General features: G+C 33.8%; 1 protein-coding gene across 3 annotated transcripts; it reads left to right on the top strand.

Annotated features, from left to right (window-relative positions):
• Positions 1-4,882: 4,882 nt before the first annotated feature.
• Positions 4,883-12,948, top strand: LOC110626738 (exportin-T). Of its 3 annotated transcripts, none has more exons than XM_043961573.1 (15): positions 4,883-6,950; positions 7,051-7,146; positions 7,320-7,409; positions 7,658-7,762; positions 8,056-8,115; positions 8,435-8,497; positions 8,587-8,682; positions 10,176-10,340; positions 10,624-10,797; positions 10,890-10,955; positions 11,044-11,142; positions 11,901-12,050; positions 12,195-12,301; positions 12,497-12,545; positions 12,666-12,948. In XM_043961573.1, exons 1-13 carry the CDS (start codon positions 5,226-5,228, stop codon positions 12,282-12,284), a joined length of 2,979 nt encoding a protein of 992 aa, XP_043817508.1. In that variant the 5' UTR covers positions 4,883-5,225; the 3' UTR covers positions 12,285-12,301; positions 12,497-12,545; positions 12,666-12,948. The 3 variants fall into 3 exon arrangements, with proteins under 3 accessions (XP_043817508.1, XP_021628491.1, XP_021628492.1); XM_021772799.2 differs by having other exon boundaries at positions 12,195-12,393; positions 12,499-12,545; XM_021772800.2 differs by having other exon boundaries at positions 4,884-6,950; positions 11,904-12,050; positions 12,195-12,393; positions 12,499-12,545.
• The last annotated feature ends 166 nt before the right edge of the window (positions 12,949-13,114 follow it).

Genomic DNA, 13,114 nt, shown 5'->3' with positions numbered 1-13,114 from the left:
CCGTGATATCCTGAACCCATGAAGACTGCCACAGTTTATACTGTCTTGTAAAAGGCGGGATAGCCCCTCAGCACAAAGAATGAATAAATAAGGCGACAAGGGATCTCCTTGCCTCAGTCCCCTCGTTGGTAAGATAGGGCCGATTTCCCTGCCATCATGCAGAATCCAATAACGAACAATAGAGATACAAGAAAACACCAAAGTAACCCATCGTTGCGCAAACCCCATGCGGATGAGCATGTCACGAATGAAATCCCACTCTAGTCTATCATAGGCTTTGCTGATGTCCATTTTAAGGGCCCCAGATAACTCTTTCTTTCGATGAAACATATTAAATCCATGCATAGCCTCAAAAGCTAAGATTATATTGTCCTGAATGCTGCGCCCAAAAATAAAAGCGCTCTGGCTTTTGGAGACAATAGACGGCAAGATGGACTTAAGCCGGTTAACTATCATCTTAGTCATGATCTTATAAACCACGTTACAGAGGGCAATAGGACGCAAATCACTCATTCGCTCAGGGACACACTTCTTAGGTATCAAAACTAAAGCAGTCTCATTCAACTTCGGCGGGATAGACCTTGAATGCAAGCAATCAATACAAAAACGAGACACATCCTCACCAATAATATCCCAATAATGCTGGAAAAAATTAGGATTGAAACCATCTAACCCAGGAGTTTTATCAATTTTTATAGAAAAAGCTGCAGATTTTACCTCGTCACAACTGTAAGGAGCTAAAAGAGATGCATTATGATCATGTGACACTAATAATGGAACACACTGCAAAACTGGTTCAGAATTACAATCATGAGAAGTAAAGAGAGACATAAAATATCCAGACATCACCTCCTCCAGACCTGAATTCTTATCATGCCATACGTTCGAATCATCCAGCAATTTAACAATTGTATTTTTCCTTTTCCGAGCAGAAGCAGCATTGTGGAAAAATCGAGTATTACTGATAATAAATCATATTTATATTTTATATAAATATAAATACTATGAAAATATTTTGTATATATATTAATTAATTTATTTATTAAAATTGGGGATTAAAATGAGAGAGGATTGAGATTGGTGGGCTGACGAGTACAAAGTGGAAGGCCCAGAAGGTCCAGAAAATGAATGCGCTAATGCAGGGAAATCGTAGTTTTATTAGATGACAGGCACAGCGCAGCCACAGCCACAGGGAATCTAATTAATCCTGTGGAATTTGGATTGGTTCAAGTCTCGAGTATTTTGTTATAAAAGTTTTAAAATCATTGTTGGGCGACTTTTTTACTACTTTTTTCTCGTGATGATGCTATGGCGAATCCATTTTTATGTTTCCTTGGAGATATGAATCTTGGTAGTATTCTCTGCCGTTTTCTATTATTTTCTACTCACACTTCCAGTGCCACTCCTGCTGCTCAGTTAAAGCAATAGCCTTATTAATCGGAAAATTCACGAAATTAATTTAACTGATTCAATAGGAATAAATTATTTTTTAACGTAAAAAACCTTTATTTCTGAAAAATAAGAAATTAAATTTTAATATTTCTTTAAAACTTTAAATTTTTTAATTAAATTATATCCGTCAAACTATATTAATCATTTTTTTAACAAATATAAATAAATTATATTTAATAATACTCGAATAATTAGACATTACACTTTGAATAATTGAATAAAATCAGCGAAGTTTAATGATTTGAAATCCAATTCAGACTATAAAAAATAAACTTGCAAAAAGAGCAAACCAAATCCCTCCAATAAACTATCAATCAGCGACTCAGACTAGTAATTCAACCATTGCACCATCTAGGTAGGACTGAGCAGAATCCGGTTCAAACCGAAAAAACCGACCGAATCGAACTGATTTGAAAATTTAGTTCGGTTTTTTATATATTTCGGTTTGGTTCGGTTTTAAATTTCAGAAATTTTGGTTATTTCGGTTCGGTTCGATTTTGATCAGAAAAAAACCGAAAAAACCGAACCGAATCGATTAGGGATAATAATATGTTTTTTCAATAATATAGAGAAATTAAATTATATTAAAATTAAAATATTTTAATTAAATTTTAAAATACTAAAAATAAAGTGTAAAAAATTAAAAAAATATTAAAAATCGAAACCGATCAAACCGAACCGAATCGAACCGAATCAGACCGATTCGGTTCGATTTGGTTTCTGACTAAAATCGGTTCGGTTCGGTTTTCATAAAAACTAAAATTTCGATTTTCGGTTTATTCGATTCGGTTCGGTTTTGAACCGAACCGACCGAATGCTCACCCCTACATCTAGGCAAAGCAAATTAAGAATTATAGTGACCACCGCACTGAATGACACCAAAGTCCAAAAAGATTACACATAAAAGCTATAAGGATCAAAATACAAAAATTTTCATACGTAATTAAAGTTTAAAATTATAAGACCAAACACTAAAAAAAGCACAAATTAAAAGCTGATAGAGGAAAAACTCACGACAATACTGATTTTAAAGAGTTGAGTCATCAAATGTAGCCGTGGCTCTCCGAGATTCTACCATTGATATAACCCTCCTAATAAATAGAGCAAGATTTCAACTCTCCAATGTGCCCCATCACCCAACAGTCCCTCCCCATGTAAAACATAAAATGATAAAATTACAAAAAAAAAAAAAAAAAAAAAAAAGAGAAAAAACAAAAGTTAGGTCGACGTTAATGAGAGACTCAGAGTCAGCGCTGGAATTACGACCTCGAGATAAAACCTTCTTCAGTCCAAAGACATAGAAAAAGATTTCAAATACAAAACCAAAAATCAAAAATAAATAAACAGAGAAAATCGGAACGATTGACTGCTTTGATCACTTTTTTTTTAACTCTTCTCTTTTTGCCGCAATGTTAAAATATATATATATTAACGGAGCCACAATCCCCTAATTTCATTTAGGTATTTTATTATTTTTTACTCATTCTTCGTATCCAATTTCTATTTAACATCATGGTTTAAGGTCATAATTCATTAGCTTATTTTTAAATCATTAAAAATAATTATATTATTTTTAATGTTGTTGTGATTAAAATTTTTCAAAACTTAAAATTATTTAAATGCTCTCTAATTAAGATATTAAAAATTACAAATAATTTTTTTTATCAAAAATAGATATTATCATTAGAAAAAATTTTAAATACAGATTTAAGCCTAAAATATTAAAAAAAACAAATAAATACACTTAAAATATAAAAATAAATTCAAAAAATTACAAATCTAAGCCCATAAAAAAGACTTAAAAAAGTCTAAAGCAATGGGTTATATGGATTAATCGATGTGTGATAAAAGAATTGACTATAAGACTCGGCAGTATCCTTTTATAGTCTGCTATGGACAACAATCAATAAAGAAAATCAGCAAGAGATCAACCAGTCCAGGAAAAGTTAGGTTCAAAAGTAAGAAATACGGACGAATAAAACTTGAAAAATAAAATTATTCAGGCCCTCAATAAGAAGATACGAAAAGAAAAGATCAATTCTGAAAACTCTATAGGAGTTGAATACCGCTCTTTTCATCTCAATCTCGTGTAGGTATATAACAATCGAGTATAAAATGCAGTCGGTATCGTGAGTATTTTAAAAAATATCAAGCCAAAACAAGAAATTCGCAAGTTTGACCATACTGTAAAAGCCTAATTGATTAAAACACCATCAAATGAAGAAGATGAAATCAATAAATCTAGATTTCTTTAAACATATCGATTGCATGCAACTATGGACACCTGCAAGAAAATTAAAAATCAAGCATACAAGCGATATAATCCTAAAATTAATTTTCAATTATACTTTATCAATGTAGTTCAATTCTGTAAAAATACAATTAACACAAAAAATATATACATTCATTTGAATGATGAAAGGAGCGACTCACGGCTTTAGATGATAGAAAGCGATTGTTTCTATCATAATTCAAATAACGAGGATGAAATCTCAAAACACGCAGGAGAGAAAGTTGAAAGTAAATTTAAAATTTTTTGGACAAACAGTTTTTAATACTCATAAAATAGGAATATATTTTATAAAATTCAAGAGTGTAATACTTATATTTAATAAAGTTCATATATTAAATAGTTATAAAATATAAAAATTAACAAAGAAAAACTAATAATATTAACGGACTGTTTATATAAAATTTAGATACTAAATTATATATTTAATCTTTAAAATTGAGACTTAGATTGAGATTTAATACATTCCACATATAACTAGATTTTATTAATATTTGAGATTTAATACTTTCTGTATAAAGCTAGATTTTCTTAATCAACGTTATTTTATTTGAGATTTAGTCCACATTAAAGCTCGTCGGACTAATTATTTCGCTCAGTATCTAATTTTCTTATTACAGATTTAGTAACCGCTCTAAATTTGCCTACATGGATTTCTTTTGAAAAATATATTTTATTTTTAAATAAATATATAAAAAATATATAAAATTAAGGTTGTGTTTGATCATAAAAAATAATTTTTATATTTTTTAAATAAATTAATAAAAAATATTTATTCGATTAAAAAATTTTTAAATTATTTTAAAAAAATAACTTTTTTTAAAGAAAAAATATACTTTGACGATTTTACTAAATTTTTTATATATTAATTTATTAATATATTATTTTTTAAATTAAAAATTAAATAATTAAAAATAAATTATTCTATTAAATATATTTTTTAAATATAAATTATTTTCTATAAAAAAATAAATGTTAAAATATTAAAAAAATTTCTTAAAAACCCACCAAATCATCATGATTACCAGATCGCCTCCAAAATCTATAAAATGGCCGAAGGACTAAACGGGCCACGATGAGCCCATCACGGCTTCGTCGGTAAATCACAGAACAAGGGGTTATTTCAGTAGTTTAACCTCATAGGGGCTCGGCCGCTTTTCTTCGTCACCGTTTCTACGTGTTTTCTCAAAATTTTCTTCTATGTCTAAGTCGCTAAACTATAAATTAATCCCCCTCCAAATACGCCCCCTAGGGTTTTCTCCTTCTTTCTCCAAAAACCCTACTCCTAAACTCTTTCAAATCATACATTATATAAAGATCTCTCAATTCACTATAGAGGTAAGCTTTTTCTAAACCTTTCAACCCAATTCAGCCAACGAATAAATCCCTTCACATATTTTTTGGATTCTATCCAAAATTTTCAATACCCTCCAGAGAATTAATCAGTTTATCGAGTTGTCTGCTTCAACTGCTACTTTAATCAATGGATGATCTTGAAAAAGCAATACTTATAAGTTTTGATGAATCGGGCACTATAGATTCTCCTCTAAAATCACAGGCAGTTGCTTTCTGTCAGCAGATTAAGGAAACCCCGACAATATGTAGGATATGTATTGAAAAGTTGTGTTTTTGCAATCTTATTCAAGTTCAGTTTTGGTGTTTACAGACTCTACATGAGGTTATTAGGGTTAAGTATGCTCTCTTAAGTTTGGAAGAGAAGGATTTTGTCCGGAAATCAGTATTTTCTATGTGCTGTTTTGACGTGATTGATGATAGCAATGCTGTTAGGGTTTTAGAGGGTCCCACATTTATAAAGAACAAGCTTGCTCAGGTTTTGGTTACATTGATTTATTTTGAGTACCCAGCAATTTGGTCCTCAGTGTTTGTTGATTTTTTGCATCGTTTAAGTAAAGGGGCTGTAGTTATTGATATGTTTTGTCGGGTTCTGAATGCACTGGACGATGAATTAATTAGCTTAGATTACCCACGGACTCCTGAGGAGCTAGGGGTGGCAGGGCAGGTTAAGGATGCGATGAGGCAGCAATGTGTGGCTCAGATAGTGAGAGCATGGTTTGACATTGTATCTATGTATAGGAATTCTGATCCAGATCTGTGTTCTAGTGTGTTAGATTCTATGCGAAGGTATATTTCATGGATTGATATTGGGTTGATTGTGAATGATATGTTTGTTCCATTGTTGTTCGAGTTGATGCTGGTTGATGGGGAATTTGAGCAGCTTCAGGGTGCAGCTGCTGGGTGTGTTTTGGCAGTGGTTTCTAAGCGGATGGATCCACAGTCAAAGTTAGCAATATTGCGGAGTCTTCAGGTCAGTAGGGTTTTTGCGTTGGTAACTGGTGATAGTGACTCAGAGTTAGTGTCAAAAATAGCTGCATTAATTACTGGGTATGCTGTGGAGGTCTTGGAGTGCTATAAACGGGCCAGTACAGAAGATGCTAAGGCGGTTTCATTGGAGCTTTTGAATGAGGTTTTGCCATCAGTGTTTTACGTAATGCAGAATTGTGAGGTGGACACGGCATTTAGTATTGTGCAATTTCTTTCAGGTTATGTTGCAACTATGAAGAGCCTTTCTCCATTAAGAGAGAAACAAGCACATTATGTAGGACAGATATTGGAAGTCATTCGTACACAAATTCGTTATGATCCTATGTATCGGGATAATCTTGATTCTTTTGATAAAATTGGGAGAGAGGAAGAAGATAGGATGGTTGAATACAGAAAGGACTTATTTGTGTTGCTGCGAAGTGTGGGTCGAGTGGCACCTGATACTACTCAAGTATTTATCAGAAATTCTTTGGCTAGTGCTGTTGCATCTTCAGCAGAAATAAATGTTGAAGAGGTGGAAGCTGCACTCTCTCTTTTGTATGCACTTGGGGAATCATTAAGTGATGAAGCCATGAGAGCTGGAAGTGGATTATTGAGTGAATTGGTGCCAATGCTTCTTTCGACAAGGTTTCCTTGCCATTCTAATAGGTTGGTTGCCCTTGTATATTTGGAGACTATGACTAGGTACATGAAGTTTGTTCTAGAGAATACACAATATATCCCCTTGGCTCTGGCTGCTTTTCTGGATGAGAGAGGAATACACCATCCAAACATCCATGTGAGTCGTAGAGCCAGTTATTTGTTCATGAGGGTTGTGAAATTGTTGAAAGCAAAGCTTGTGCCTTTCATAGAGACAATTTTGCAGGTACTAAGCAAATGGTCTACTTGCCTTCTTATAACAACTCATCATGTTTGTAACATAGCCTTGATTCTACAGTTTTTGAATTGTTGCTATCAATTGACAGAGCCTCCAAGATACAGTTGCTCGATTTACAAGCATGGATTATAACTATACGCCATATGAATTTTCAGGTCCTGAAGATGGTAGCCACATTTTTGAGGTCCATGCCTGCTTACTCTTCCTTCCTTTCACACACAGAATCTTGTTTGAAATACACTCATTATGAAATCACTTAGAGTTAGAAATGTAGAGACATGACTTTTTTTAATATAATTGGTATAAAATTTAATGAGGGGTCTTTTCCCTCCTAATATTTATCGTGATGGTTTACAGGCAATTGGTTTGTTGGTTGGCATGGAAGATGTACCACTGCAAAAACAAGCTGATTACCTCTCTTCATTGCTCACTCCTCTTTGCCAGCAGGTCTTAGCTACTTTTGCTGCTTCAATAATTTTTTTTAGAAATTTTTTTATAGAATTAAATTCCTACTTTTTTTTTCTCCGTTGATTTTGAACCGGTTAACACTGGTCGGATCTCTTCGGAAGATGAATGCTTGTTGGACATGCATAATATGATAAGCAAAGAACTTTGAGATGTTGTCTGCAAAGTATTTTGCCTGTGCTTATCAATATAATCATTCCTGTTTGATTCTGAATTGTCTGTTTATACAGGTCGAGATTTTACTCATGAATGCCAAATTGGCAGATGCAGAAGAGTCTCCAGCTAAAATTGTAAATATTCAGCAAATAATTGTAGCAATCAATGCACTCAGCAAGGTTCTTTCCTGTTCTTTACCCATTGAAATACTACTGGTGGAGCAAAATTTACCTTGTAACAACATTTTGTCTCTCTGTTTACACCAAATCAATTATTTGCTGAAGTAAATGGTACCTAATCATTTTAGCTTTCTATGCTTATGTTTTGGGTCCTGGTATATTTAACTCATTAACTTTTTTTATTTATGCTGAAAACATACTGAACATGTTTTTGAAGCTTATTTTCTATGTCCTTTAACTGCTTTGGTTTATAAGAATAGGGTCTGTGCTTACAATTTCACTTTGTAATGCAGGGGTTCAGTGAGCGTCTTGTAACTGCTAGTCGTCCTGCAATAGGTCTCATGTTTAAGCAGGTTGTTATTCATATGTTATGTTTTATGTTGCTTGTATTACATGCTACCTATGGATACTCCTTCAATTTGCAAAGTCAACGAGTTAATAAATCTTTGTTCAAATTTGTATAATCTTTTTTATGATAAGAAACTGGGTCATATATGTTATTCCATTGATGGCTGTGAATTACTGTATATTATCTTATTTTTCTACCATAGATTCACTTTTTTTTGCCTCCTTTAAAATGGTGGCGTGAAGGATCTGCTGCTATTGTTTGCCCTTCTGATTATTCTTCTCCTCTGATGTTTTAAATTTTTGTTTCCTCTCTTTTTGATCCAGACATTGGATGTTCTTTTACAAATCCTTGTAGTGTTTCCTAAGGTAGAGCCTCTTCGGATTAAGGTAAGAGTAAGAAATGAAGCCATGGGAGTGCTTGCTTTTGATTTTTATTGACTTACATATTGCCTAAAGCTAGCATCCATGGCCTTCAGGTCACATCCTTTATACATCGGATGGTGGACACTTTAGGAGCATCTGTATTTCCATACCTTCCAAAGGCATTGGAGCAATTGCTTGTGGAATGTGAGGTAAAATAAATGTGTTTGTATTATATTGGTCTCCAATTTCAATCCTACTTGTTACTTTTTCTGATATTTTCTTGATTACAATATTGCATTTCATTTCTGTTAAGTAATGTGGAGTGTGTTTAGCATGATAATGGTATGGGATGGGATCAATGCTTGCCTTGCCTGCTCTTATACAGAAAGTGGTAGTCAGTGCACTTGGGTGGGATGAATGCATTGCTGATAAAATTACACGCCTAGGTTTGGACAATGCTTGGTCATGACTCATGATGGACACATCTATTTGCAGTTCAGTTATCTAGGATGGTCATGTCCCATAGAGGTGTGTCTTCATAAATGTCTGGCATAGGAGATCCACATAATTCTCTTTTGTTCTCTGTAAAAATATTATGTAGGAAAGTGCATGTTGGTTCTTGACATGATATAAGGAAATTTGTTCGTATTTTGGAGTGAACATTTTTATATGATAACAGCAATTAGAAGTTGCTGTGATTTGGAAATGTGAATCACAGTTCAAACCCGTTGTCTAACTCTTGTTTTGCATCCTTATGTTTCCATAAGGTGGGCAAACCAAATTATCCCTTTGGATAACAGTTATCCCAGGTTTATAAAGATGGTTAAAGTTCAAAATTTTCTGTCCTCAAATGGGTTGGAGAGTCCAAATCTTAGATTGCATCAATATGTTAGTCTAATGTTTAAATACAAGGTTTATTTCATCGCTCAAATGGATTTGAGTCATCTTTGTTTTGGGATTGTTCTTGCCTCCAGTGTGCCGTCAGATTTTGTTACAGCGGGGAGGGGTGTGTGGTTTCAACCTTTTGAACGGTTGTAATGGGAACACTATTAAATCTTCCCTTCTGTGATCCTTATGATTGCTTGTAAGTGTTGAGAAAAATTCATCTATGTGCTCTGTTACATGTTAAGTTTCTGCCTGTTAAAGGTTATTGTTAAAGTGCAATATTTCTATTGATGGTTTTGTGATGTTATTAAGGAATTTAGTTGATGTTCATCGTTAAAGGCCCTTCTGAAATTATTATTGGAAATTCAGCATTTTCCAGCCAAGCTCCTTTTAAGTTCTTCTTTTAGAAAAGAGTTAAAACCATTTTGCACGGCTTCTGTGGTTTTGGCCCAAAATATTTCAAATGCTGTTAAAATAAATCTTTGATTGATCTAATCTAAATTAAAATGTTTGTGAACAGTGCTGTAGTGGCATTGTCCAACAAACTCTAGTTCTTCTAGATACTTCAATTATCTGTTGTGGAAGCAACATCTATATCACTTTGTTCTTGTAATTCAAAACTATGCAAGGATCATTTGGCTTTTTGTAATATCCTCCTTGGGAGAAATGAGGTTTTTAAGTTAATTCCATTGCTGTGTGGTAGTTTTTGCATGATAAAGTGTGTGTGTTTTGCCCTAGGCAGGATGTGAAACTTTGGAGGAACTTGACATGTTCACATGTCAGATAAATGCCTGATTTTGGTATATATTTATTGCAGCCAAAGGAGATGGTCGGTTTTCTAGTGCTACTCAATCAACTTATTTGCAAATTCAACATCTCAGTTCATGACATATTGGAGGAAATTTTTCCAGCCATTGCTGGTAGGATATGTAATGTTATTCCAAAGGACGCATATCCTTCAGGACCTGGAGGCAATACTGAGGTATGGAAGTCCTATTCACACAATATATTTTTAATCCATGACATGCAATGAATGAAAGTTTCCTGCCGAGCAGCATTTTCATTGAATATGTGTGGTTTGTTAGACATCAAATAAGGTTGTACGTGGTTATTTTATTACATGGTTTATGTAACATTAGATGTGCTTTTTTTTAAAAAATACTAAATGGAATTTATTTTTGTTTTCAGTTTGATAAACTACTTGTAATAGTTTAAACTGGTATCTTCACTAAGGCAATATTCATGGTTCCCTTTTTTTCTTGTAGGAAATCCGTGAATTGCAAGAACTTCAGAAGACAGTGTACACATTTCTGCATGTGATAACTACTCATGATCTATCCTCAATCTTCCTTTCACCCAAAAGTAGGGGCTACTTGGATTCTTTGATGCAGTTGCTGCTGTATGCAGCTTGTAATCACAAGGATATCCTTGTAAGAAAGGTCAGTCTGAAACTTGATTTTGATGACTTACAGATTCGATATTCTAAAGTCATGTGAACTTGATATAACATTTTTATCCCTCTTCAATTCAGTCATGCGTACAGATATTCAATAGATTAATTAAAGATTGGTGTGCCAAACCTTATGGTGAAGAAAAGGTTTGTCTGCTCTTCAATATCTAGTTCTTAGCAGCATTTTATGGAGGGGTTTTTATTTTTTATTTTTAATGAGATTAAATGTTTACAGGTACCAGGTTTTCAGAGTTTCATAATTGAGGCCTTTGCAACAAACTGTTGTCTGTATAGTGTGCTTGACAAATCCTTTGACTTCCAAGACGCAAATACTGTGAGTACTATGCATTTGATTTTCATTTTCTTCTTAAAGCAATCCATTTTAACAGGGAAGATGCTATTTATATGGACATATAGAGTGTTGTAGAAATGGAAGGTTGCTTTGGAGAGTTTGATGGTCTTGTGAGAACATTGATAGATTGATGTGGATGCATTGGAAAAAAAAAAGAGAAGAAATGCTAGTGTCCAGTGGAGCTTCGTTCATTAGCTTCTAATGCCTAAACTAATGTTTAGTGATGGTTGGGTATGATTCATAGGTTTCTGAAATTTGAAGAGGTGTGCCAGACTCCATGGATCATGGTGAATGTCTTTTGGGTTGAATGACTTGCATGCTACTTTCAATAGTTAAAACAAGCAATAGCAATGCTGGCACATTAAGAGTACTGCTCAGTTGCTGAGTTCTCTCCTTCTCTCTAGCTAATAAGGATTTAATCATTGATCCAATGAGTGTCAGACATTTTCATATTTCCATCCCTTCCTTCCCTTTCCTTCTTTCCAGAACAATATCTGTCTTATGCATGGTTTTGTTTTGTCATGTGCTGATGTGATTGGATTGGTAAACTATATTTTTTATAATCAAGTGTTTAAATATACGAAGACAAGCATAATACTAGATTCGAAAATAACATAAATTCTTCCTTCAATTCTATTTACTAGCATGAATAAAATGAGAACTCAGATTGCATCAGAAGTTACTTAGGTGCTTTTTACATACTGTTGTAATGTTGTAATTTCTGTTCTGGATTTGTGTAGCAGCTTGTTTTGTTTGGAGAAATTGTACAAGCACAGAAGCTCTTGTATGAGAAGTTTGGGAATGATTTTGTCCTTCATTTCGTGTCAAAAGGCTTTCCATCTGCACATTGCCCTCAAGATTTGGCACAGCAGTACTGCCAAAGATTGCAGGTAATAAACCAAGTACCAACTATTTTCTCAGATTATGGAGTGTGTGTGTGTGTGTGGAAGTACCATCTATTCATGTGCTGCATAGATATAACTAATTGTGTTTAGTTGCTCTAATTTCTGCTCTATGCTTTGACGTTTGTGCAGGGCAGTGATTTCAAAGCATTGAAATCATTCTACCAGTCACTTGTTGAAAATCTAAGGCTTCAACAGAATGGAAGCCTTGTTTTCAGATAGCAGGCATCAAGATTAAGTACGTTGACTTTTTTGGCAAAAACATGTCATTTATATGCCTAAATGTGCTGTGACTTTAGTTTTCTGGCAATCCAATCTTGGATGAGCAAAGGTGTGTAAACACTTGCGAGCTTCTTGTCATCTTGCTAGAACATATGTGTCTCTCTCTCTCTCTATATATAAATATTAAATACTTTATTCATGTCAATGGCTGCAGGATTTGTCTGTAAATACCAAGTTTATCTTTTAATTGTGGACAATGAGGTATTTATGTGCTTTTAACTCCTCTTTTTAAGTTGTTAGCAACTGTTGGCGGATTTCTTCTTAGAATTTAATGGGGTTGATGCAATGTGACTGATTTGGTTCTGAATTATTTTCTTGCAGTTGTATATTTCCGGCAACAGGTTTCTTTATTGCAGAAAGTTGGTTTTTGTGACAGCCACTGCCATCTCTCCCTTTTCCTTTCCTTTTTTCTTTTTGGTGGGATGCACGTGATCAAATTCTTGATGTAGTTGTGAGGGCACTTACAAGAAGGTGGCTATAGTTTTTGGTTGGCCATATTTTAGGCTGAAACAAGAGTGAAGGATGTAAAATGCAAGTTTTTCATCAAGCTGTGTTGTGTGCTTTCACTAATAATTTTTGAATTTGCAGTTTCCTTCTTGATGTCTGTTCACTTCAAATGTTTGATAATAATTGTTTTTCTTAATAATTCCATTTAAATTCTCATTCCGCTGCCCTTCGAGTCTTAGTAGAGCGGAGCTGAGTGAAATGTTAAGAAAAAAGGATTAAGGCAGCACTTTTCTGGTTTAATTTGAGTGCAAGTACTGCGAAAT

Source organism: Manihot esculenta, chromosome 11 (genome assembly GCF_001659605.2).
Source record: "Manihot esculenta cultivar AM560-2 chromosome 11, M.esculenta_v8, whole genome shotgun sequence".
Taxonomy (NCBI): domain Eukaryota; kingdom Viridiplantae; phylum Streptophyta; class Magnoliopsida; order Malpighiales; family Euphorbiaceae; genus Manihot; species Manihot esculenta.
This window is presented reverse-complemented; position numbering and strand designations above follow the sequence as displayed.